Below are 27793 nucleotides of genomic sequence, written 5' to 3' on the forward strand. Positions count from 1 at the left end.
TGGGGCTAGTGGCCAGTCGATCACGACTGGCCGGTGGCGTGGCCTTCCGACGCTGTACATTTACCTATCCAGCGATCCTACCGCACCGCTCGTCATTTTTCCTCGTAACGTATGAGTAAATCTTCGGTTACCTGCGTACACGATAAGTCTTACGCACGTGGGAGCACCGGGCCACCCCGGAGAACGATCTTTTATTTTTTTTCAATCCAAAGAACCGGGGATTCGCGTGCGTATAACGGAATACTGGGGATGCTGAATCACTTCGAAGTACATTCGATGTAGGACCTTTACAGTTTTGTTATACCCTCGCGCGAGATGTCGAGTCGTTCGAATTCATGATATACATATATATACGATATCCCTGTGGAATAATTCGATGCTTTTAATTGAAAGGTAATACGACCTGGTACTCGGAGGGATCGGTGTCTCCGCCATGATCGTTGACCGCTTCTTTTCTGCAGCTGGTTCCACCGTGACGAAGTGTTCTGCGAACAAAAAAAAGAAAGTAAAACTAAGATCAGGGTACGATGGACAACGGCAATAATTTCAATTCCTTCGTTATTTTGGTAAGAAATATTTTGTGCGTTTCTAAGCTAGGATTCTAGTTCGCTATGGTCGATGCGTAGCTAGGAGCCTTATGAAATTTCATTCGTTTCCAGCTAGCAGCTGAATAAACTTTCTCGCAAACGTTTTCTACCGTTGTTTACGAACGTAGCTACATCTGGATGGCACAGAGGCATAATCGTGGTGCATATCAAACACACGCTCTCGCTGATCAAACTGGCTTGGAGAGTCCACTCGTGTTTATATTCTACCGTTGGACGCGATTTCTATACAAGCAATTCGCGGGTGGGTATATATTCACGGTGTGTGTGCGCGTGTGCGTGTACGTACGTACCTTCCACACCGTGAACGAACGCCGATATTAAAATTCTTTTTTGTCTAGCTGGTACTTTACTCGGCTTATCTCGCAGATCCCTATATATACCGTTGGAAGGTTTAACGATATTTACACAAAGCTTATAACTGGCTTTCATATCACCTCGCGCCTAAGTTAGCCTTCTTTTCCGCTATTACCGAGACTCGCAAATGAGCATTTCTTTCGCTCGCGCAACGACGGTTTTGTCCGTTCTTATCCGGCAGCAGCTATACGTATTATATTCTGAAAATTTATTTCACAGTTTATCGCCCGTTCTTGTACCAAAGTAGCGAGCGGAGACCCTCAAAAGTCTTGTCGCAGATGGTTTCGCCGTTGAAAAAGTTAAGGAACAAATTTCATTCCGTCGTTCGTAGAAGTAGCGCAAACTTTTAGCGGACCTGCACTCGAAACATTCCATAGAGGCATCGAAAATTATAGGTTTCAAACGTACGGCGAGCGTGTTTTCTCTGTACACATGCAACCCTCCGCGACCCGAGGGATGTTGAGGAGGTAGAAATTGGAATAACGGGGATGTGCGCGTCGAAATGTAGGTCGGCAAGGTTTGACCTAAAAGTATCATGGTTTTGATTATTAGACGGCGAGAGAATCACCGATTCCTGTCTCACCAGATTCTCAGCACTGCAGCTTCCTTCCTTCTGGTAACCACGCCCTCGTGAGACCCTTAAGGGAGAATTATTTTGTATAATACAGTGGGAAGAGTTTTAATGCAATCATTAATGCACGGCAAAATGAATATAAACATTAGGCGAGTAACTTTGGTATTCGGAAGTTGGCGGATTGCTAATTTTCAGTGAATAGCGACTTTACGCGGTACTTGGCATATAATAGATGGTGTCCGCATGCGCCAAGTACACTTGTTAAGTTTCAAGAGAAATGATAAGAAGATTACACGAGTTGAAGACGCGTCTTACCACTAGCCTATGAATTTTTTACTCTCACGGAAGATTTAATCCTTCTTCATTATAGCGTATATTAGTATTTACAACAGTTGCGAATGTTGGATTAAGGATGGAGACTCATAAAAATTCAAAGCAGAAACTGAATCAAAAGATTTTAATTTCTTGCCCAACGCGAGCCACGAACTTACCCCATCGAGATATCTCCATTTTTGGCAATAACTCGATCATTTCAACGGTCTGATCAATTTGGACAGCAGAGTGAAATTCCAGAGCGCAAAATACATAGGAATTGCATAAAAAAACCAACAGTCGAAAATGTTGATTTTTTACCTGTTGAAATGTTCAAGTATTTCCAGAAACGCTCTTTCAAATTATTTTGCCCTCAGGAGTACGAATCCGTTGACTGACGATTCAATTTCATCCAGATATCTCATTTTTTCTGTTCCGAAAAAATGAAAAATTGGCGATAACTCGATAATTTCGATGAATGGATCAATTTAGCTCGTGGGTTCGAATCCCTGAGCTCAAAATACAATGCGAGTTCACCGTATGGTAACGCTTGTGAATTTTTGAAATGAAAATTCAACATAGAAATACGAAATTTATGCTGATTAGATGACTAGAAAAATTCTGCCTAGGATGTGGCGTAGTCAGTGGAACGACGTTTCCGAATCTTTTGGGTCTTTTTGGAAAATTTGAATCGAGATTACACGCTCACATACATATATATATATAACTGTAAAGCGGTTTCTCATGTGCGGACGATAAAATATACCGGAGGTTCAATATTGTAGTCCAGGTCTTGGCTCGGTTCCAGCGGTGGCACTGCAAAAGCAGGAACAACAATTGGAACAAAAAGTGTTCGGTATATTCGACGGTATAGTCATTACCGGCGAATATGCCAGCGTCACATGATCCGCAGTCTCAAAAAATTCCAACAATGCGTCAAGATTCGGAAAATCTCCAGAATTTGTCGATCGAGCTAACGTATTTAACTCCGTTTCATATATTTTCGTATACATATTTCCAGTCGCGCGTCAGCTGCGGTATTATCATGCTCTCCGAATATCGTCCCTTTTACTCGTGTCTCGTTATTGAATTAAACTTACTTTTATTTTTTTTTCATATAAACGAACGCAATATTATGGCAGTACGGTGCTCGAAACGAAATAACATCGTTCGCTTTTTCTCTTTGATATATTTTTGCGGAATATTAGGAATTGAAGTGGTATCCTCGACAAGATGCTCTAGACATCGATCCGTTTCCGCGTTTTTAAAATTGACAAACGTTACGCGGACAGATGTATCCGGCGATTATTTTTCGATTCGCGGTAATATCGCGGAGACGTATCTCAATTTTCGAATTGTTTCGACGACAAGCGTTTCGAGAGGCCGACTGTATGCACACACACACACACGAGAGCCGCTACGATTTCACCGTTACTTCGATAACCGAGGACCTTACACCTGCACTCAAACTCGAAATAGACCGAACGTCATCACCATAAACCGGAAATCGTATTATCCCAGTTGAAATGTCCTGGAATAGCGGCAGCACTCCAGATGCATCAGGACGGTAAATCGTCGCACCGACAGACGTGCCATATTTAATCCTCATGACCTTTCAACCGGAGTTTAATCAGCTTCCAGATGAATCGAAATCCGTTGAAATTCCAAACCATCGTCATTACGTGGCGCATAAATTTATACACAACGAGAACGGAAAACCGGGGTATTAAATTTGCGACTCGGTATCACATTAAATAATAGAAACGCAAAAATTATGTGGAATACATCAGAGACACGGTGCGGATATTGTCTGGTGGGAATGTCGTTGAAAAAGGTTCATCGACGAATTCCGTTGCTGCGGATGAAATTTTTCTATCTTTAATTTCCCGGTGCAAAGTCGTATCCGAATACCGATATTTATGACGTCTGCTGATGCAACTGTAACTCGGGCAAAATTCATTTATTCCATTTATATCCAGAAGTCAAACAAGTTGGAAGACAAGGTTACGCCCGGCTGAACTTTGTTAACGTAGCTACGAAAAACCCCAATAAGCTGAGAATATTCGGTGGGTGGCGGTACTCCCGGCAATTTTCTACCTACACGCATTAATTAGGAGATACAAGTTGGATGTTCCTACGAATTCATTTATATGTATATATACACCGGTATAATATGGCGCACGTTCAGGCACGGTGTCTTTTCATACCCATTTTCCCATTCTCCCGCACCCCTACGAGGAATATCCCGGGAGTTTCGCTTTTGGACGTGTTGCTGGTAGCGCGGTGTTATCGCAGTTCTTCGGAGCCCCCTGGTATAGCCCTAGTTTATGGTTCACCGTACATTAAAACTTTCACGTCATTATAAAGCGTAATACATAAAGTTGTGAGAGTTCAAGCAAGTACTCAAACCGTGGCAGTTCAGGTTGGACAGCCCTAACTTTACCCGATGTTAGATTTTCTAAAATCGCCAACAAGGGAGGCATTTCCTAAGGAGATGTTAATATCGTAAATGCGGGCCCGGTATTAATTCCTCGATGAATCTTTCCGCCCGGTTTTATTTTTTTTTCACAATTTTGAGATAGCGACCTACGAAAAAGGAATGAAAAAAGTTGAGGGAAATTGAAAAAAATAAAATAAAACAACTCCCGCGGCTCGTCTCGAATTATTTTTTTTTTCAGGGAGACTCGTATCACCGTTCAAACTTTCCCACACACAGTCTTACTCGCACTTTGTAAAGTTTAAATTAAATTAACCTAACAAGATTTATCCCGCATGGCCCGCGTTCCATCGGGGTGCCACTCGAGAACGAGGTCTTACCAGCGCGGCTGATAGAGAAAAACTTTATTTCTACACAATATACCTTTTCCGCATCGGAGCTAAACGGTCCATTATTTATCGGACTTTTCACCTCGACGTCCTGGGGAATGATAAATCTGAAAAAATTGACCCGTCCTTGTTGCGGGACGATCTCGGGTACGCCGCGGTTGACGGCGATAATCAATGGCGATTTGCGGATTCGAAAGTTCGCGATAGGTTGCAAAAAAAATTTCTTCGTGTAGCGCGAATACACCGCGAGTCGAGCCGATATTTTACCGCTCGAGCTATGTGTAACGCGAAATCCATCCGTAAATGGATTACGGAAACCGTAATCGGAAATTATGGGCGATAAGTCAACGTCTCAGTGAGCTCAGGGGTAATATATTCGGGTTTCACGTGGTTCTGTGTACACGTGTATATATATATAGTTCGGAATTATGACCCAGAGCGAGTAAATTTTTTTCTCTACTTTATTTTCTCCCCGCGATTGCAACTGCACAAATAGAAAAAAAAAAAAAAAACAACCGGCATGCGACGGCCGATATATTCATATTGTACAGATAGGAGTAAGGACAAAAGCTCGAGGTAAACTGTTTCGAGTCATTTTTCATCTCTATACGTGTACGTACCTCGCGAAGATGTGAGTCTCGTCAAAAGAGAAGATACAATCAAGGGCGGTCAGTGACCTCAGTTCTAAATGAACTCGCGCATCGGTGTACATCAATATTTCAATACCCTCTGATCCCCCGTTCGGAGCGACTGTGAAGATGAATGCGAAAGAGATATCGCCGAAGGATCGCTCGTTCGCGAAAATATCAAAGTCCCGGTAGACGTTCGAGTATTGGGCAAATAATTAGCGATTCTCGTTCGTGGCCTGAAAATTACAACTTTCGCAATTCGCCCATTCCACGAATTACATCGGAACGCGATCGAAACGAGGATCCGCCGCTTGTGCTAGTTTCGTATAAAAATGTGACGCAGAAACGTTCACCCTTTTCAATAAAGAGAGAACAAAAAAAAAAAAGAAAAAGAAAGGAAAAGAGGAACCGTAAAATTTTGAATGGTATAACGACTTCCGCTGCGATTCACAGAGAAAAAAAAACTTTCGAGATAGATACGCACCGATAATTTCGAATTAATCAGCCCACCTATTTTTTTTTTTTTTTTTTTTTCTATTTCAAACAACATTCGCCGGTACAACGTAACCTCGTTGCATTATAATTCCACGGTGAATCGGGTGGTGGAAGGTCGCGAAAAATGTCCAAGTACACTCGCAGAGACATGTACGATAAAAGGCGAATGGAGGTGTATGGGTAGCGTTGTCGTTGGAGCAGTCTAATCGAGGAGAAATCTTTCGTCGCTTTCCCCCTCTGTAGGGTAAATATTGTCTGAAGAAAATTGGCCGCTTCCCCACTCGACGAGGGTTTTCGCCATTCACATAGCCTCTGTATACGCAGATCACCAACGCCTCGGAAGCAACCGTTGATGTTCCGCAGGTGAGAAGGATCCATTGTTAGCCGTACCAGTTTACTTCAATACCCGGTGCTACGTCGCTAAGAACACAAGACTGGTTTTAATTGAATCACGTACAACAACCCACACAAATTCGCAAAATCTTATCCCAAATATATTCTATATGTGAGGCGAGGGTTAAATGAATTATATTTCAACGTCGCTCTCGAGATCAAACTGAGAAAATTTTCGGAAAGTTTACTCATAAAATTCCCCCATATTTTCACAACCCACACCATTCGAACCCCCGCTGTCGACGGTGTTTGTACCGCCGTTCGTGTCATCCGTTCCGGGTCTTTCCTTTCATCTCGCTGCCCCGAATATCGGGGGCTCACTTGACGAGAAATAATCAAACGGAGTCGTTAGCTAAGACGCGGTGGCGTCGGGGGAGTCCTCGTTTCGAAAAATCCGCGCAGGTGAAGAGAGAGAGAGAAAAAAAGAAGAGAGAAGACGAAACAAAGGGAGAAAAAATGATTCGCCGCGATATGGAAGAAGAGAAAATTACGCTCCGATTGATATCCCATTTCGCCGAACTCACATTTTGGAATCTGGTGCACGCGTAGCTGGAACCGCCATTCCACTCGCCGCTTCTTCTTCTTCTTCTTCTTCTTCTTCTCCTCTTCGAGCGGGCAACACCGGGTCAACAACCTTGCACCGAGCGAACCAACTCCGCCGTGAACCTGTACCGTTATGCCCTCCTCCTCCTCCTCCTCCTCTCGCTGGCTGATGACGGTAAGTGCTTCTGCTTGGAAAAAATGCCAAAGATGTTCCAACCGAGACTGTGAAAGCGGTGAATGTGAACCAACCGACGGCCCCTCGTACGAGGCGAAACTGAGGTGCGTTATCCGTCTAGATAGGCATACGCGGATGACGAGCGCGTTGTGAATAATCGCGGCGAAAAATATCCCATACGAAGCTAAATAATACGATGCAATCGAAAGATTCACCTTTTTGTTTTTTTTTCTATTCTTTCATCGACGTGCGCATTTCGCGTGAAATCCGAGGTTGCAACGCTGAAGTTCAGGTGACTTTCACCCGGTATTCAATTTCGCTCGGTCATCGTCGATGACTCAGCGGACCTCCTGGACTGCGAGATGCCTATCGCGGTGACGGAAAATCCGACCGCGACGGCAGGACGCAACGAAAGTAGTGGAAAATGTGCTTTAGGATCTATACTTTGCGTCTCGTACGTGAGACGCGAAATAACCGCGTCCACGTTAAACGTATATGGTAAAGTTGCTCGTGGTGATACACGCGTTATGTTCCGTACTAACGTGGCACCGATTTCTCTTCTGCACCGCCGATGTCCCGCTGATAAATCTACGACCTTTGTAGCGCAAAATTATTATCAGAGTGCAGGTTTCAGATCTGGCGCATCTTTTCGATCATCGGTTCGAAGGAAGGTAACGAATGATCGATTTCAACCTTCTCCTTAAAAATGCGAGTTCGTCAACCGAGTTGACACGGAGCTAAGAATAATCAAGTTACCTACGACGACGACGGAGGGCAGAGTGGCGAAGGGGCAAAAAAGAGGATCGCGGGCCGCGAATCGGATTCGTCCGGAGAGACGGTCGACGGTCCGACCTCGACGTCTCGTATGTTTGTTGAGGCATGGCCACGTCATCTGGAAATCGTTCTCCTTATGTCACCTCACCCGCCTCGCGAGTAGAACTCGTGAAACTTTCCTACACATCGCCGTACAATACGCAAAGTGCGTACAAATGACGCTGCAGCGGCGTAACGGTCGGGGGGGAAAGTGAACGGATGAAATAAAAAAGGTAAGGAAGATGGGAAGAAAAGCTGTTGCTGAGCGGTGCGCTCGTCTCGAAAGATTATAAAAATTTGGCGATTGCTATGGTCGGGAATTCGATGCCTCGGGTACTCTGCGTATAATCTACTTTACAAATTCGGATCTTAGTAACGCGGCTCGTCGATGATTATTTTACTAGATGCATGCCGGTCAATTCTCCGGGGAGAAACTAAACGGCTGGGCTACAGATAAAAATGCCCGCATCTAATTATATGTACACACACATATGTGAAGAAGATAATGAGCTTATCTTCGAACTCGTTGCGGCTCCGAGCGTTCCAAACGAACGTGAATAAGTACGTGAGGAAAATTCACGCCGACGTCGGACACGCGTTCGAACAATTATACAGAGTTTCTTCCACGTTCAGCCCGAGCTATCGAAGTCCGTCTATTTTTACGTCTCTATGTGGCGAGCGAATTATCGGTACGACAGCGTCATTCGAGACGTCAAACATCCTGCGGCTCCTGTTAGATAACTTTATTTTCTCCGTTCGTATCTGCTTTTATCGGTCCGATCGCACAATGCCGGTGATGCCGCATAAAGTCTGACGTTTTTGACGGTTTTCCGGATAATTGAGGAGGGGCGGGTGGGTATCGATCGATCGAAAATTTTACCATCGACGAGGACGCCGTTTCTTCTTAATTATAACGCCGATAAAAAAAAGGCTCCTGGTGCCAAGATTGCGCGAAAATAAGCTGCGATGCGTAAAACGTTGAACGTTCGCTTTGGAATGGAAAGAAGCCACGAATATCGCTCTATAGTCGGACGCTTTCGGAGGGGGGTCAAGCTTCCGAAAGTCAAACAGCGTAGCGGCTTTCGGTCGCGATGACATCATCGGATTTTGTAAAATCGAGTGAAAGAGGAGGAAAACGAGGCTATCGGACCTCCGTATAATGGTGAAGCACGCTAGGTGCGTAGGTGCTACGTAGAGACCGCGGGAGGAGAACCAATGAGACGGCGCAATGTGGCGGTCGGCTTTCGGCCGCGCGGCTTCCTCCTGAGCCGGGTGATTCCCCCCTCTCGCTCTTCCTCGTCCTCACCCACGTCCTCGGGGCCTCCTCCTCCTCCTCCTCCTCTTCGCCCGCGAACCTCCGAGCCCTCCGACCTCGTCGCCGCACCACCTCGCTCGACTCTCGCGGCTCAGTTGCCGTCAGTTTCCGTCGGCACCCGACCTCGTGCAGACATGCAGAGCCGTTCGCTTACCATGATTTTCGCCCTGGCGACGTGTTGCGCGCTCGCGTACATCACCGCGAACACCGCGGAGGCCGCCGCCGATGCTTTCAAAGTGAATACGGTCTACGTACCGGAGGGCTGTACCGTTAAATCGAAAAAAGGAAACCAGCTGACGATGCACTACACGGGTACTCTGACCGACGGTACCAAGTTCGACTCGAGGTCAGTGGTATTTTCAAATTAACTCGTCGCCTTCCTTTGCACTTCTTCCATTTCAGTGTGAAAAACGCTTGTCACCGTCGCCTCTCGACTACTTGTTGGTTCGTCTCCCGCAAACCTTACATACTTTTCACCACATCCCATGCCATATTTCCAATCGAAACATTCGTCGGATTATCTCGACTCCACCAGCTGCGCAGCTGGGAAGATCCGTATACCCAGTTGCCGCCAATTCCCGAATACATACGTTCCCACCGAAATATGCTTGAAGAAAGCCTTACCAGATTTTCACGGTTCGTCTTCACGTTATTCGCTTCAACGGATAACCCGAAGTCTGACGCGCGATACTACTGAAAAAAACATATGTCTTCAGTTTAACACGTTGCGATCGCATCACCACGTCAGACATTCCGTTACGATCGGAGTCGTTCCACTACCTTAGCATATCGAACGATCATCTACGTAGGTTGTACATATTATCGTCGGAATGACGCAAACCGTTAGGTGTACAACGATTATAATCAATTCTAATCACGGATCGAGAATATACGCCTCTTTTTTGTCCTTCTCCTATTTTTCGTCAACCGCGGTACGTGCAGAGATACGTGGGCCAATACGCGATGTTCCGATCGTTGACCGAAAGAAAAAAAAAAAAAAATATATATATATCTCTACTCACTTTGCGTTATCTGCCGGAGGTCAGAGCCTGCCCGCGCGAACCGAACGGTTTTCCGAATCGCGGTGATTCGAAAACTCGAAGCACCAATCAACCCGGGACTTAACGAACGTCGATGGTATAATCAGCTGTGCGCGGCGACGAGAGGAATGGATAAAATTAATTTCGACTCACTGCACAACCGACCCACACACGCACGCACGTGTAATTCCTCGGCCACTAATATCGAGTCGTTCGACGAAGAGCGAACGCAAGAACTAGTTATTCGTCCGATGAAATTATTAGCTCCGCGTATTCCACGGAGCCCGGGCTCCGATCCGTGCGTTATTTGACTAATTCTTATCGGTGGTCGACGCGAACGACCGTTGAGGTTCGATAAATTATACGGTTAATCGTGAATCGAGCTAATCTGTAATCAGCTCGAACGCTGAAAGCTTACCAACGGCTAGCTCTTCATGCCTCGGTTAAAGTCGACCAAACCGGATCGCTCTATCTAAACGTCCGATCGATGAGCTTATGGTTTTGTATCGGATGACCACGGTATCGTTCCTCCAAGTTTAATGAGTCTCATTTTCCGTGGAACGTTCGCTTCGACGCCACGTTGTTTTTTTTATTTTTTTATCCTCGTCGACTCGAAGCGCTTGCATTTCTCCGAAACCGTGTGGACGAAATTTTTGTATTCTTCCCGCCTCGGTAGTCCGGGCTTTGACGAACGTAGAGTTGGGCGCGTAAATTCTGAGGTAACTTTCTAAGCGAGAACGTGAACTAACGTACACCGTGCGCTCTACTGCATCCTACTTTGTGTAATTATGAATACAGTTATACCTGCAGTTTGACGATAAGCCGATTACCGCTCGAGTAGAGACGTCGTCGACTCTTCGACGTCCACCGGTGAAAGTTCCGTTCCGTTCGCGACGCGACGCTACGCTCTTTGACACGAACTACACGTTGTACTTGACGATCTGAAACTGTCCAACGGAAAAATCGATGTTTGCAAAGTTCAACCGGACAAACGCCCACTCGACTGGATGCCGCTTTTCGGGGCTTTTTACTTTTTTCTTATGCTCGAATAAAAAAGCTATACCTCGCGTCCTTGAAAGCGCACGTGAAAGTTCGGCAGTTATTCGGTATCCGTATCTCCTCGAAATCATTCGATCCTCGGGACTTTCGAATTCCAAAAAATAGGCGCGAGAGAAAAGGGGCATAAGGAGGCTGCCGATTTTACCGGCTCCGAGGGTCGATCGCGCGCATCGTTCGGCTTACGGAATAATATTCTTATCGCGGTTACGCCGCGGTATTATAACGTCGTAAAAAAAAAAAAAAAAAATCCACCGCTAATTGTAAGTGGATCGAAAGAGCGCGCGCGAGCTTCTCGGTTTCGAGGTGCCGGCAAAAGCGTGCCAATTAATTTCGGAATACGCGATCGCGTCAAGATTTGTCGGGGTTATCGATCGTGCGGGAAACCGACGTGCAGTGGACGGACGATTTAACAAAAAAAAAGTAAAAACAATGCGTCGAAAGTGCGGAGTCGAAAAGGAAGGAGGACGTTCACGTCCCGTAACCCGCGAGTCATCGTCGGCGACGATGTTTCGAAACGGGCGAAACACCCGGGGTCAAAACTAGAAAGCTTCGTTCCAATTTCTCGGTAGAATGTGGGTAAAAATTTCCAACGTGGACGTACGTACCCGTCGACGATATTCGATGCCGAGATTTCTCAGTTTCTGAGCGAAAGTATATCCAGCGGCAAGAGGAACGGAGGGAATGCGAGGTCAAATTTTATTATCTCGTATTCGAGAGCGTATATATTTTTACACGCTTTGATCGTACGACCCGAAACGGAGAAAGTATTATACGTACAACGTAATGAAAGCTATCGTCGTACCGCGACGCGTGTGACAAACCGTCCGCGCACGGAAATATAAGCTACCTACGCGTATAATTCATTTCACAAAAGGTGATAATTAATCGTCTCAACTCCGCGTGGCGTGCGTGGAAAAATTTTTCAGTCGACGCCACCCGCGGTCTCGTCGAGTCGAAATTGTTTCAGCCGTTACGAAAAACCGGATAGAAAGTAATACGCACGCGTTGTCGGTACGCGTAGCCTTCGTACATCAGGTGGTAAATAAATGTCACACGCTGACCTTACTTCCAGATTGACCCGGCCCGAAAGGGGTTGATAGTTAACGAGGTACAGTTTCGAATCATTAACGTCCAACTAAGCAAAGACTATAGCCGTCGCCGCACGCAATAAAGGCGACCGATAGCGTTATCGCCTACGACACGGTGGGGAGAAAATGATACGAAATGGAAGGAGCAAAAGGAGGGTCAAAAACCCGAAGTTTCTCCGCTACGGTTACCCACCCGTTATCGGTCGAACTGCACCGCTGCGACCGAGCACTGCCCGTATCCTCGGTGGAAAGTCTGTTTTAATTGAAATTTGAATCGCGTCGTCGCTATCCCGGGATACATACAGCCTTCCAGGGTCATATCGAACCATCCGGGGACAGCGTGTACGGGTATCGGAATCGCGTACGGTGAGATGCGAAACAGGAACGGGCTAGCCGTTCGTCCGACCGCGACGTTTCCCCGTCCACGACGCGCACCAACGAAGGAGGAATATTGAAAAAAACGAACTTCCTGACCAGAGATAAAAACGTGGCGATCGCTTCGTTCTCGCAATTATGGGCATAGATCGCGCGGTCGGTCGCTCGGTCGGTTCAATCAAAGCTGGTTTGTTTCGAATAGAAAGGTAATTCCGTCCATTCAACAAGTCACTTGTTAGCCCTAAGCCGTATTCGTACGTGTGTTGATTCGACATCTGGTAGCGTCAAATTCGTAACCATTTTCGCTGTAATATTTCTGGCTGGATATCGTTGTACAGGAGTAGGTATACATACATATACACAAGTGACTCGTAGGTCCGTATCTCATTTCTACGTAGAAACTGTCGGGTGAAAACGCGTTTGCCAGAAGTAAGACGGGACGGTAGCGCAGTGCAGAAGCGGTATCTAAGTAAGCCGCGGTCGTATCCTTGCCAGACAGGGCGTACGATTCGATCCTTTGCTTCGTCTCGTCTCGTCTTGTCGCCCCATCTCTTCTCCGCTCTCATTTCACCTCGCCCTTATTTTCCCCCGTCGTTTTAGAGACGCGATAAATTTTAGCCTAGAGGGAGACGGTGAGATAGAGAGAAATAGAGAGAGAGAGAGAGAGAGAGGGAGAGTGAATCTCCCATCTAAATTTTCAACCGTTCGACTATTTATGCCGTGGAAGTGCGAGCGGCGGTCTAATACCAAGGTAGAGGCATAATATGTCAGCTGAATGACGGAGCGTGCGGGGTACCAGGTGATACGTGACTCGCCGAGGGATGCGAATCGATTCTCCACATTTTACTTCTCTGTACGTTTCAAGGTATCGGCTATTCGTTTTTCCACGTACGGTTCACGTTGCAGGTGTTGCACCCGACCGGGCCATCTCCTCCCGTCTTCGATTCCCGTGGTCCCCGTGTCCTGCCCGGCTACTACTGCCGCTACTACTGCTACGGTGTCCGTTGAACCGTGGACTGCTGCGAAATAATTAATTACCCTTGTACCGTTGCCGCTGCGCTCTCCAAAGATTCAAGCCCCGTATAGCGTAGTCATTCTGAATATTGATCAGCAACAATTTTAAAACAACCTCCCTATCGAGTTTTCTACCATGAAACATGCAGCGTGTTCGGTGGTGTATACCAGTGTAGATATCGACCGTACGGTATCGAGAATTTAAAAATGCGAGGAGAAGTAAGACTTGACAAAAAAAAACAAAAAAAAAAAAAGAAGGGAAAAAAAAAAATTTCATACCGATTCGGCGGTCAGACTTTCCGTACGGTCGTTTATTCGGATTAAACTGGTTCTCGGTATAATCACTGAACATATATACACAATCCTTGACCTTTTCAACGGGTTTTTCTCGTCAGTGATTCCGAATTGCCTTCGGCTATTAGACATTTCTTTATTTCTTCATTTTTTGGCTCTTCGCTTATTTTTTTTTTTTTTTTTCTTTCTTGTACTCGCTCTATTCATCGCTGGCCAAGCTCTCTTCGTTCGTTTCAACTTTTCAATTTGGAGGAATATTTTATGCGAGGTAGACCCGTTCCAATTTATGGGGAGAAAGTTTTTTTCCAACCCGAAACTATACGATTCGACGATCGTGTGTCCGAATAATCCACGAATATCACGTGAAGAAACAAGCGGAAAAATTTCCATTTCCCTCTTGTGACGCGTTATTTTCCTCTCACTTTTTCTTTCAGCGTTAGTAACGCCGTTGAGAAAAATACACGCCGTGTGCGTCTCTACGGTATGTGGACGACGCGCACTGCGACGCTTTCGATATCGGAATTAGGGCGTTCGGCATCCGCATTCTTACAGCTTTCACATTTCACATTTCCCCTCCCCCCCCCCCCCCCCCCCCCACCCCCGGCAGCGTTGGCTACGGGAAGTTCATCTGTATTCCAAGTAGCGTATCCGACGCGTTCACCTGCGCTACGTATACTTACACGCGCGCCATACCTACCCTACCGCGCAAGAGTTATCATAGCAAGTATCCCATCCCTTGTGGCTGCACGATGGAACAACGAGAGTTATCAGAATGTCGTGTCTCGTCCCCCCCCCCCTCCTCCCCTCCGCCCCTCGACTAAAACCCGACCCGCCAGCCCCGATCGCCCGTTACACCGGTTGTTCCGTTCTCCGGCGATCCCGCGGTGTCTCGAGGGTGCAGTCGACGCACCGCCGAGGTGCGAACCTGCGAACATCCGGCGCGGGGGGACCTCGTTACCCGATCGACTGCAAATAGACGCCGTGTACACGTCGGACAACGGCGCCACTATTTCTCGCCGAACAACCCCTCGGAGATATACGAACGTATCGGTCAGTCGGAACGCATCGATATTCGCGAACGCGCGTAACGCGAAGAAGAAGAAGAAGACTTCTTCGGGCGATCGAAGCGGCGGTGGGGGGTATTCGACGCTGAAAATCCATCGTTGTCGGTCGTTTGATCAGCGTCACCATTTTCTACGATTATGTCAGAAGCCAAATTGATTTAGGAACGAATCGATGGCCCTCGATTGATACCCCGGGGGGCTACGACCGTGTTGCAAAATTGGAAGGAAATATCATTTCCGAGAGAACAAAGGCGGGTCAACCCGCCGAACGATGTATAGACCTGTAACCAGGTATACGTATCCGTCCGCTTGTGTCTGTCTCTACCTGGCCACGTGTAGTTACCTTCGCGTTTACGGATCTCAGAATACGCGCGCACACGTACACCGCACGCTCACGGCATCTGTTCGTTTTCTTGGGGGATGAGGGCATCGCGTTAGCCCGCGGGCTTCTTCGTCCTTATAGGTTACGCGCTGAAATAAATGAGCTTTCGAATGAAATACTTGCGCGCTATTAGCCGGCTTTAATGCCGCGACTCCGTACCGAGCGATTCCTCTCAAAAATTTAAGCAACCATCCGTCTTGCTTCCAAAAACCGTGAGAAAGTACCGGATGGGAAAAGGGAAGCCCCGTATCTGTGGGATTCTAAAAAATCGGAGAGAATCGTGGGAAACCTACGGAGTACTGCTACTAATAATCAATTATTGGCATCGATTCGTAGCGGTGTACGAATTTTCCGCAGAGTATAGCGGTACGCAACGGTAATGCACATCGTCGTCGAAGGGTTGGTTTTGTCGAGGGATCGGTGCAACGGGGAACTTCGGTAAATAGAATCAGCGAATATTGACACGATGAAATTTAAGGATCGAGGGAGATACAACGCGTCTGAACCGATCGGGGATTGCAGGAGAGGGCACGGTTGTATTGATTGATCAAACAAAACGGACTCCGAATCAAAGTTGAGCGCCGACCCGTTCACCGATTATCGATTGGATTTTATTCACTTAAATTATTAAGTGTTCGAAGGGCGGTTCACCCTCCGAAACTCACTCGCGGTTCGAATCGGTTCTCGTTAATTGCTGATTTGTGCAAAAATTTTTTGTCGCCCGATCGAATCGCAGAACTTCGCTCCGAGCTAGAACGCGAACCCCGAAGGGGGGGCTGCAGGTAATAAAATTGAAAATAATGAAAAACGCGTGATGATTTTTTTTTAATTTTTATACCTCCCTACCCAACCCCCGTGTAGCTCCCGGCGTTCGTGCGATGTGATATTATTTTACCGACGAACGCAAACTAGTTGTACTCGCTGGAGTTAATTAACCATTCATTGTTAGCGGTTAATAACGTGAAATATTAGTTCTCACGCTAGCCAATATGCAATACCCGATATCCCGGGAGCCATATTAATTCTAAAATCATTTTACTTCGGAAATTTATTACCCAGTTAACGTTACGCCTACTCTGCTCGTGCACACGTACGCTTCGTTATAACACGTTTGCGGAGTTATACCTTGGAAACGATTGAAAGGTGAAACTGGGGTAAAGTCACGTATACGCTGAAATTACACCCGACTACTTTCGATAGGCGAATTAATCGGAACTTTGCTCGCGGACGTATTATGTATAGCGAGATCGTCGGATCGCGAGGTTGCGGAAAATCCGAGGACTTCCGGGGATGAGGAGAGGCGGGCCTCGTGCGAAATTCCGAGCTTGCGTTCAGGTGGACGGATAAAATCGCGAACTATAACCGAAAGAACGGAGGCAAATGTGGCGAATCGCGAGGCGATATCGTTGCAGGAAAACTCTTTCATAAAACTCGAGACAACGTTCCACGCTCCGCTGTTCCTACGGAGCGTTCAACACCGAGGTTATAACGGAATTAAACCTGAGGATTTTACTACTCCGCTCTCCAATTGAGTGCGGAGCAAAATTGCCGATTGGAGCTGTCTCTTCTTCCGTTTTACTTTGCCACTTTTTCCATTTATTCTGTGCGTTGCACCGGCGCGTCGACGGTATTCTACTCGACTCTTTTCCTCATCTGCGTCTACTTTGCGCCAAATAGATGAACGAAAAAGTTGAAAATCCTCGACTCGTTTCGGTTTCCCTCCGTCCTCGACTTTGGTTTCGACCCTCAACTTCCATTCATCGGTCAATAACTAGAGCTCGGAGCTCTGCTTTGATCAGACGAGTCGATGAATTACACAGAATTTCACTGTATCGAATACAAGATATCCTCATCATTCGATTCGCTCGTTGATCGCTAAATAAAGTCGAACGACCATATGTTCTTCTCACATTGACGATCACCTGCGGATACGTTTTCGGACGATCATATTAAATGTGTTATACATACGATTTTCAACCCCCGGCAGGTCGCTCGTCGCCAGACGTGACGATATGTCTGACCGGGGCAGGCAGAGAGGTCTCGTCGACTGTCACCCTCGACACTTGTTGCTCAATACGGAAACCAACGTAATACGTAATATAGGTATGATCCACCGCTTGATCCTCGCGACGTTTTTCCTCTCATTCGTACGGTTTCGCGCTTACACGATTCCAATTGGCGAACTTTTTTCCACGGAATTTCCATTCCCTTCGACGTTCAGTTTCAGCCATCCACTACTCGTCGTCGTCGTCGTGGTCGTCGTCGTCGTCCGGAGAATAATTTCCATATCATTTACAGCGTGGACTCTGTCTGGTTTCGTCGTCGATGTATCGTCGCTACTCGGTGAGACGTTGTGTCAATATTCTCAGCGAGTTAATCAGACGATTGAGATGAAAAAGGAGCGGGAAGAGCGTAACCTGAAACTAGGTACCTTCAGCCACGTTGGATTATGGCAACAACTACCGCGCTCCAATATGTACATAATCCGGCTAAAAGCGGATTTACGTATACGTTTTTCCCTCGCCGCGTATCCATAATAGATTGGTCAACGAAAAAGGTGGACCGGAAACCGAATGAAACGCGCTTTACGTTGCTATTCCAACGTTTCGCTGCGCCGCGTTTACTCCTAGTCGCAAACTCGTACGTTTCCCACAGTTTTTGCCGAGCAAATATGGAAACTGGAAAATTTCGCCCATCGGACCTGGTCAAAGATTTTTATTTCACCTACCGTTCTTTACGGATAATGAACAACCTGATTAACTTCACTGACGAAGCGATCTACGCGTAGCTACCCGTACCTTTTGAGCGAGACTCCGTCGTCCGGGGCGATTGGAAGTAAAATGTTGAATCACCGTGCTCCGTATCTCGACTACAACTCAATAAGTGGCTGCAATCCTCGCATTTCCACGATCGATTCTAGTGCCTCTCGGAGATTTGGTTTCAGGGTAAACAGCCGCGGGAGGGGGAGGGGGGGGTTGTGTAAATCTCTCGATATTCAAAGCTCTTCAGCTCTCTCAAGATCGAACGGTTGTCGCGAAGTGCACCCGGTACCAGCGCGCTATTTTCCGAGGCGAAAAGGAGGAGCGCAAAAAAGGAAAAAAAAAAAACGGAAAATAGAAAGAAAAAAAAAAAGAAAAGAAAAACAATCGAAGACAAGTTACACCCGCCAGACGGACGTGTTACTCCCCAGCTGTTCAAACGATACGACGCGGCCGGACGATTCCCTTTTTCCCTCACATCCTTCGGCGTGTGTGTACGTGTGGCCGAACAAAACTCCCTCAAGGGAGAAAGAGGGTAGGTATACGCGGAGCCGCGGCGTGGACCACGCCGAGTGACCCCCAACGGGCAAATATTAACTTGTCGACACCGAAATACGTGAATCATGGATCACGATTCGTCGGGTGTATTCGCAACGCGAAACGCGAAAAAAAAGAGAGAGAGAGTGAGAGAGAGAGAGAGATAGAAAAAAAAAACGAGGAAGGAAATAATTATATTTAGGGTAAATTTAAAGCAATGGTTTTTCCCTAACCGCGACAAAGTGGCTTTCAAGCGCAGTCCTTAAAGCAAGCTGCACATTCGCAGAACCCGTCTAGATACACTAGAGAAGCAGTAGTACCGTTGGGGGCATTGGCGGGTTAGAAATGGGCTTCGGGCACCGGTACCCCGGCAAGATAGCGCTGCATATTTCATGACGGCTTGTAGCGTAACGTACGCCTCGCTTGGGAAATCCGGGCGAGGCTGCGCCCCAACTTCCGGCGGAACGGGCGACGGGGAACACGCCTCCTCTGCAAAACCTTGTACACCTCCGCGAGCGAGATCCTTTAAGCGTCAACGTCGGCGTCATTAAAAATAAGGGGGGGACACGGGCGCCCTCGAAAATTTTTTCGAAAAATAATAACATCGAACCCTTTCCGAAAAAGTACCCGAAGCCCTCCGAATTACCCCCGGAGCGAAAAGCCAGTTCTGGCATACGTTTCGGCTAACGAGAACGGGTACAAGATGTGTAACGGTGTAGTGGGGAATATAACTCCGGTAAGAGATAAGGATGGAGTCCATAAATTAATTAGTCCAAGTCGCTAAGACTAAAAGCCGTTGGTACGCGTATACCTGCAACGCGGTATCTAATGCTCTCTACATCGGGGGGGGAGGGAGTTCTTAGCCAAGTGCGCAATGAGATTGAGGCACGTTCGTTCAGCCGGGCGAACGTTCCAGAGCAAAACTTATAAACGTCGGATTTCTTACCCGGGTTGTTACACGTTATAACGTACCCTGCTGGAAATTACTTTAACATTGTTCGTCGTCGTGTATCTCCTCTTCGATTGTGTTGCGCGCCGTACAGCAGAGTAGCTGGTATATCGTCCCTCGAAAGAGCGTGGAGCCCGGGTCCTTTATGTATAGGCCCATGTTTAGTAATATCTTCGGGCGGAGGAAGCTCTGTTTATTTCAGTATAAAGGATACTGCGAAACCCGCGGAGCAATGAAAAGGCCGGCGATTTCCCCGACCCAAAGAAACGGCTCGGGAAATAAAGGTTCATGTTTTTCAAATGAATTACATTAAAGATATAAACCAAACGGTATGGGGCAACGGCTCTCGTGGGTGAATACCGGAGCTTACATCTGACCAGATCTCTACGTCCGAAGCTGGTACTTTGCGCCTCTTATTTATAATGTTTACGGAACCGTTCCGTTCCATTTTTTTTTTTTTTTTTTTTCTTTCTATTTCGCAACTCCGTTTATTCCAGTTCCGGTAGCAAACTTCAGCTTCGGTGAGGTATCAACGAAATTTAAACGTTCGCCCCGCGGGTCCGCCACCGAGCGACGCGCGACGGACTCGAGCGAACTCCGCGCCTTCCGCTCGGTACGGCGGTTGTCTCTGCGTTTCTAAGGTCTGCGAAAGCAGCTAGCTCGCTAAATACATTTTGCGGTGTCCAAGTCGGCGCCGTGGAAGTAACTCAACCGCCCCGGGTTACTCGTTACCGGTTGCAGGGGTCCACCGTACACGGCGAGCTCTTCCGTTCTACAGATGCACGAAATTACGGTATACGTACGAAATTCTAACCGCGAACGGACGAGATAAAAAAGAATTAGGGTAAGAAAAAGAAGAAAAAAAAAAAGAAAACTAGGAAACAACAAATTGGGCGGTGCGCGACCACGTGCGAGTTCCAGTTAACGCGAAATTCACGGTTTCAACCGAAACTCGAATGACGCCTTATGAAATAGTCGCTGAACACCTGATCTCCATTATCATCCCCTGATCATGTCTCACAGGTACTTCAGAACCCCGGGCTGTATTGTTAATATTATTTATCATCACACCCCGAACCCCATAAACGGCGAAATCGTAAAACGCGAGCCGTAAAGTTTGTACCGTAAACAGGAAACCCGCGACGGTGTAATATAATGACGATGCGGTAAAATTCTGGAAGGGATTACGATTGTACGGAGAGTAGCTGGCTGGCTCGCTGGTCGTGGATCCGAGTAGATTTTCCGTATCCAGAATTTTTAAGCGTGAAACTCGAAAAAACGAAAATAATAATAACGACGACGCTAGACGGTCGTTGCAGTCGGTCGGGCCATTCCGAACGCATGCGGTTGTTCCGCAAAATTATTATGCGGTGGTTTAGATGGGAGAAGAAAAAAAAACAAAATGCAGAATCATCAGGCCCCGATACGGAAACGCGTTTTTTTTTGTATGTTAGGTGTACGCGAAAAGGTGAGGCTACGGTAGGCAACCGTCGAATTCGTATAGGATACAGAAGACTCCTTCGAATAAATTTAAATAACGTGCAATCCTTTGATATGCTAATATTTTCTGTATGGGTATTCGGTACCTTGGAGGTTCGGAAATTCTTCGATATATAACGATTTTCCGCAGTCTTTTTTTTCTTGATTTATTTCTCTAGTCGCAAGATCGTTACACCCGTTTGTGACTCTGTGTGTATATACATATGTATATATATATATAGGTGGGTGAAAATTATTCTTGGATTTTAGCACGGCCCATTGTATGTACATTACATTCGCAATTTTATACTCTTGCTCTTTCAAACTCACTACGGGTTTTTGCATTTAACGCGAAATAGCGAACGAATTTTTTCTCAACTCTCTTCTCGAAAAAAATATAAATGCTGAACAAGTTATAAGAAAAAAACAAAAAAAATGAAATGAAATGAAATAAAATGATCAAAGCGAACTTTGGAGAACGAAACTACTGCCGTATTTCACCCTACCTTCTGCGGTGGTCAAAGACCTGGTATCCAAAATCCGGTGATTTTCCTCTTGAAATGCCGCAAACTCGATGAAGCGTGTAATTTCGATCGAAAAACAAAAAAAAAAAAAAATAGCGATTTCAATTTTTAAACCCTCTTGTTTAGTTATTCGTTTTCATTTTTTTCAACCCGTACACCAACTTGAAATGTTACGCTGCTAACCTTATCTCCGCGTACCACTTACGCGTACGTACAGAAATTCCCTCGAGTTAAATTTTCACTCTTACAGAAACCGGTGACATCGAACGACGGAATATTAGCAGCGTCTCGACACTCGACTCGACGATAAATAAAAAAGTAGAATCTATAGCCACGCACGGTACGAATAAATATTTGGATGTACGGAAAAATTGAATGAAAAAAAAAATAATTAACAATCTCGAGAAGTACGACGCGTCGTACGTCTGATTTTCTTAAAACGTAATCTAAACGAGCAGACGACCCGACGGCTGTATAAATACTCGAACATTATGTACCCACTCGTATCTCGAATCTGATAAACGCGATAAGGATAAAATTAAGAAATTTTTACACACCCTTTAAAGTCGTACCGATACACATATAGAGATGCTTAGTTCGTAAAATGAGCGTACGGATCGGAGGGGGGTGATTCTTGGGGGAAGGGATGCAACGCGAACGACTATAAGTATACACCTGTACCTAAGTATATACCTGGACGTGAACAAGAAGAATAAGAAGAAAAAGCGGGGGTTTCATCCTCTTACGCGGGAGGTTCGCGATCTCAGCTGGATAAAGTATGAAAACTTTTCTTCCTACCATTGCGACACGGTCACCCGTCCCCCCCCCCCCCCATGGGATAGATACAAGTCCAGGTCCCACATCAGCGCCCGGCTATTTCACCCCACCCGCTCATCTCCAGTTTCTTCGCCGTGTCTACTATCCCTTCACCGAACCTTCGTCGGTATCTCCTGAATATTTAAAACCTCCCTATGATACAAAACTTTACCCCACCAGCTCTCTCTCTCTCCTCTCGCTTGGCCCTTCTTTGTAGCGAGGCGGCGGCTGCTCCTGCACAACCTCCTCGTCGTAACCCCCCCTTCCTTTTCTTTTCTCTCGCGTTTCCCTCTACCCCTCTCCCGAATTCCGTTCCGGGGAGTCCAACGAGACCTTCCGCGGTATAAACTCGGGTGTCCCGTACATATATATATGTAAGTGTACATATTTATATGTAAGTATATATCGCCACACACGCCCATCGGGGACCGTCGAAAACGGCAGCGTATATACACATGAAAATTGTCGAGTATACGTGAGAACGTGTGCGTACGTACAAGATGTGTACGTATACAACGGATACCGGCGTATACTCCTGACGGTGGGAAAGACAAAGTTTTCAATTTTTTACGTACTCGCGAGACCTGTCCCACAGCAATTATCTTCTCCTCGTGGGAAGGTAGTAACAAAAAAGTTGAAAGTTTTAAACGCGTTTTGCCGCTCGATCGTCCTCGTGCCTCTTCTATCCGTTTCATTTCCATTTCACGTTGAAACTCCTGCGGAAATAAAAATAAAATGAAATAAAAATATAGATGAAGGAAAAAAAAAAGAGGGGGGGGGGAAATGAGAAGGTAGAGCGAACTAGTTTTGTAAACTCTTACACCGAAGAAGGCGGACAACGAGGTTCCTCGAGTCATGAAAAGTCTGGGTACCCGTACGAGTTTTGAAACCGCTGGTAGGAACGGGCGTCAAGGAAAACCTAAAATAAGTGGATATTCTTGTAGGGCGCGCGCGCTCCGCTCCGCGCGATGCCCGAATAACAGGAACCTCTTGGTGGCGGTAAAACAGGCTCCTGATTAAATAATTAAACAGCTACTACAACAGTATCTTAACGGTTATTGCCTCCGCACCGGGAGAACGGGGGTTGAACGGGGGAGGGCGGGAGGTATAAAGGGGGAGCAGGTGAGTGCGTACCTACCCGTCTCTCCCATGAAAATTAATTTCAGATAATACTTCGAGGACGATAGAGGCGCACTTAGCACTCGTCCTCTTACCTCGTCGCCTAAATTACGGATATTAAATTTATGATGAAAACCTTCTTGTTAAGTCCGAACATCCGAGCGATCATGTATATCCCTTCCCTCTGGTTTGACGCCGGAACGGAAATTCGCGTTTGTTTTTATCCCTCCATCGCGTAGGTATACGCTTTCGTCTCCACAGTGTCAGAAACGAGGAGGAAAGGGATTGTACGTTTCACGTGATGAAAAAAAAAAACGTCACAGGATCAAAGAGTACGAACGTTTACGGCGGTTAATTTTAATCCCTGCGAAATCTTGCCGAATAAATTGCGCCCGTTTTCCCCCACCCGAAAAAAGGTCCGACCCTGTCGCATGTTCTGAGAAAATTTCGCCGTTGGTTATCATCAACGACCCGTATACCTACGTTTAATTCGGGGTGTGTTTCATCCCGTTGATCGGCCAGGATTAATTAACGATCGCAATTAGTCGAAAAATTTCATTCGACTAATTTGATAATAATTTATTTCGATATCTTTTTGTTTCAGCATCGACCGAGATCAACCGTTCACCTTCCAGCTGGGCGTGGGCCAGGTGATCAAAGGATGGGATCAGGGACTGGTTGACATGTGCGTCGGCGAAAAGAGGCAACTTATCATCCCGCCGGAATTGGGATACGGCGATCGCGGTGCCGGAAAAGTTATTCCCGGAGGTAGGAAACGGAACAAGAAAAAAAAACGAAAAAAAGAACACTTTTATTTCCTATAACAATCCGACGAGGTAATTGCCAATCGATGGATGGCAACGTTAATTCGTCGAACTGCGTTATACGTGTACGTTGATTAAATGTGAAGCATACTCCCCGCGTGTACATCAACCGTATCTCGGTGTCGGTGCGTACGGAATCATCAACAATCGTAATTTATCGTTGGAAAGAGGAACGAAATACCGGTAGAGGCGGGGATGTATTGTTACACGGGATATCTTGGTGCAATTTACTCATCAGCACTACCGATAATTAATTGTTGTTACAAATCTATCGGTTATATACGTTTCCAAACAATCGAAACCCACGTCGATTACGAATTATAATTACCCCCATAATTTCGGTTGGACGGAGCTAATTATGCGCAAACAAACGTCAGACCGATAACGATTAATTCAATTGAACAAAAACGATCGATGAACCATTCTCCTGTAGTGTAATGACAATCAATTCTCGCTATCCGCGAATACGTGTACACGGCGGGCTTACTTTTTACAACGCTTTTTTTATTCGTTCGGTCGATGAAACGCGAAACAATTCCACCGAAACACCCGTAGTGATTCATATCGCGCGCGATTCGTTAGTATTTGAAAAAATAAAAAAATAAAAAAAAACAAGTCGAAAGATAACAAAAAAAGAAACGAACTTGCGCGCACTCATCGTTTCGACGTATTTTATTCATTTCCAATTGATTTCTACTCGGACCAATACCGATGACTCTGCTCGACGATCAATCCGTCGAGTGGAATTGCGATCAATTTGTGAATCGCTGGCTAATTTCGAGCAAGAATGGCGGACGAAAAGTTTCATCGATCGTTACGATCGGATTATAGTAATGAAAGTTCATCAAGCCGTACAAAACTTCTACCGTACACGTGAACGGTGTCGTACGCGGTAATTTGCTTGATTATTTTACCCCGATAGTTAGGTACTTTACGTCAAACGGCGAACGAATAGAACGTCGGCCGTTAGACGTCGCGTGTCCGCCACAATCTCGTTCCGCGGGAGTCGGAGGTTTTAGCGACATTGACGTATGGGAATTTCATCGGAATTCGCGGACGATTCGGCCGCGCTCGCTCGCGCAGTCATTTTTAAAAAGATTCGCTTCCCCTCGCCGTGAAAAAAAAATAAAAAAAAAAACGCGCTTTATTTCTCTCGTCTCTTTCAACCTTCCGAAAACTGCCCTCGCAGACTTACCCTCGAGCATTTTTCGATGCGCTACCACCGCCAATTAATTTCGTCACCTCCGTTCGAGGGGGAGGGGGCTTTATTATTTTTATCATCGCCCGGTATACCGGCTCAATTTCTGAGCTGAGCGTTAATTACAATTTTCACTTACCACCCTGTAACGAGGTGAACAAAAAAAAAGGAAAAAAAAAAGGAACGGGTAAAAAATGAAAAATAACACCGACTCGATCATTGCGATTCCATCGCTCGAGTGGAATTGGCATCGGCGGGTTTTCGCCACTTGTTTACGGTGTGTGTGTGTGATACAACGTAGTGTTTTCACGCGTCGTTCCTTTGTCCCCGAAGTATCGCTATACGAAGGCCCGGTTCACCGAGAGATTTACGTTATCGCCAAAAGCTCTCATAGCGAATTCCTTTGAATCGAGTCCTACCCCGTTATTGTTATCATCGTTGTCGTTATTATTTATTCATTCATTCATTTTTACTTTTCTTTTTGCCCCCACTCTGCAGGAGCTACTTTGTTGTTCGACGTTGAGCTAATCGACATCAGCGATTCACCCCCAACGACCAACGTCTTCAAGGAGATCGACGCTAACAAAGACAACCAACTGTCCCGCGAGGAGGTGAGAACAATGGCAAGATCATTTCCATTTATTTACGGGAATCAAATATATGGTGTCGGTTATCAAATGTGTGGATATACGCACTGCGTGTATTTACCCATATCAATACCCACTGAACGCGTTGTATTCCCCCGATTATGTATATCTCACCTCTGAATTAAACGGCGTGAACTGCAACGTCTGAACCCCGTGACCCGGGCTACTTGGAAATGATCTCAACTCGTGGGTAAAATGGGAGAAAAGGGGGGGGGGGGGGGGTGAGGGGCTTCCTGCCTTAATCGCACAAACCCCTTTCACCCCCAAGTAGAGGATTAGCGGTGAGACTCACGACTCCACCGTTTGCCCTTTGTTTCAACGGCTCGTTACTCGGCTACTGCTGCAGAACAATAAGTCACGGTGCAGCGGGCGTTGATATATCAAGGAACGTACCTATGTGCTGTGTGTACGTATATAGGTAGACGTTCATGTCCCAAGGGACGTTGAGACGGTTAACACTCCCGAGGAAGACGGTGGGGTCGGTTTTTGCCGCGACCGATTCCGTATTTAATTTTACTCGCAGGACTGCGGTAAATTTTCTTTGCTAATTTTCATTCGTTTAAAAATTTTCTTCGATTTACGGTTTTCACGATCACCGTTTAACCGTGATGTTGCAGGTCAGCGAATACTTGAGAAAGCAAATGGTCGAGGCGGAACAAGCCGGCAGCGAAGGCGACGGCGACGAAGTCAAGAAAATGCTAGCTGACCACGACAAACTCGTCGAGGAGATATTCCAGCACGAGGATGGTGACAAGAACGGTTTCATTTCCCACGATGAATTCAGCGGACCAAAGCACGACGAGCTTTGAAGCCAGTAATTAACAAACTTAATTAATCGCGTCGTATATACTGACCACCGAACGGAGGGGCTGCGACGCTTCTTCGTCTCGACTTTCCACTTCGCATCGCCGAGCTTTATATATGCATACCGAAAACTTTGGCGAGCTTCCGAGACACGATATTATATTGAATTACCTCCTGACCAGATGCAACGAAATTAAAAAAGTCGCCACGCCCACGAGTAATCGAATATTAATACAGATGTATAAATGCGTACACATCGCATGTATAAAATCGTCGAGTCGCGGATGCTGTAAATTTCTAAAAAACTACGTGTCAATTTCAAAATATTACGTCACACCGCTGTATAACGAACGATGTCAACGATTGGTCGATCGCGGTTTCGCCGTGAATCGACGACCGAACGATCAAGAGAGAGAGAGAACAAAAAAAAAAAAAAAAAAAACTATGAATGAACAAACCTGTCCCAGCATTCCGAAGTGATGAAAGAACGAAGGGTTGAAAAAAAAAAAAAAAAAAAAAAACTTATAGGGAAAAGGGTTGAAATTGTATATTAAATCGAAATCTTAGTTTTTGCGACGCGAGACAATCAATTATCATTATAGGTATATTATATAAAATAATTAAAAGAACAATTTTCATTAGTGTAATTGTAACCGGATATACAAATAAATGATCTTGCGTCGTAAAAATCCGGTTCGATTGAACAGTGTGTAATAACTATTTATCGTGTACAGATGAGAGGTATATTAATTATACATGATATAGAGGGTGTTTTTTACATAAC

General features: G+C 46.0%; 2 protein-coding genes across 5 annotated transcripts in view; one reads left to right on the plus strand and one right to left on the minus strand.

Annotated features, from left to right (window-relative positions):
* The window catches only part of LOC105694070 (protein NDRG3), a 45410-nt gene extending 23356 nt beyond the window's left edge, over positions 1-22054 (minus strand). The window contains exons 1-2 of one of the 3 annotated variants that reach the window (XM_048654350.1): positions 21584-22054; positions 404-485 (exon numbers count right to left, since the gene is read on the minus strand). In XM_048654350.1, the coding sequence (XP_048510307.1) occupies positions 404-435 (32 nt within the window). In that variant the 5' untranslated portion in view covers positions 436-485; positions 21584-22054. Of the gene's footprint in view, positions 1-403; positions 486-6715; positions 6734-10059; positions 10076-21583 lie in introns of those variants that run through there. The other 2 variants (XM_048654351.1, XM_048654352.1) reach the window with 2 other exon arrangements.
* LOC105694080 (FK506-binding protein 2) lies at positions 9124-27635 on the plus strand. Of its 2 annotated transcripts, none has more exons than XM_020850569.2 (4): positions 9124-9383; positions 24141-24304; positions 26057-26181; positions 26823-27635. In XM_020850569.2, the coding sequence occupies exons 1-4, from the start codon at positions 9172-9174 to the stop codon at positions 27012-27014; spliced, it is 693 nt and encodes a 230-aa protein (XP_020706228.2). In that variant the 5' UTR covers positions 9124-9171; the 3' UTR covers positions 27015-27635. The 2 variants fall into 2 exon arrangements, with proteins under 2 accessions (XP_020706228.2, XP_012269855.2); XM_012414432.3 differs by having other exon boundaries at positions 9126-9383; positions 26057-26169.
* Positions 27636-27793: the final 158 nt, after the last annotated feature.

The sequence above is a fragment of the Athalia rosae genome, chromosome 4, assembly GCF_917208135.1.
Source record: "Athalia rosae chromosome 4, iyAthRosa1.1, whole genome shotgun sequence".
Taxonomy (NCBI): domain Eukaryota; kingdom Metazoa; phylum Arthropoda; class Insecta; order Hymenoptera; family Athaliidae; genus Athalia; species Athalia rosae.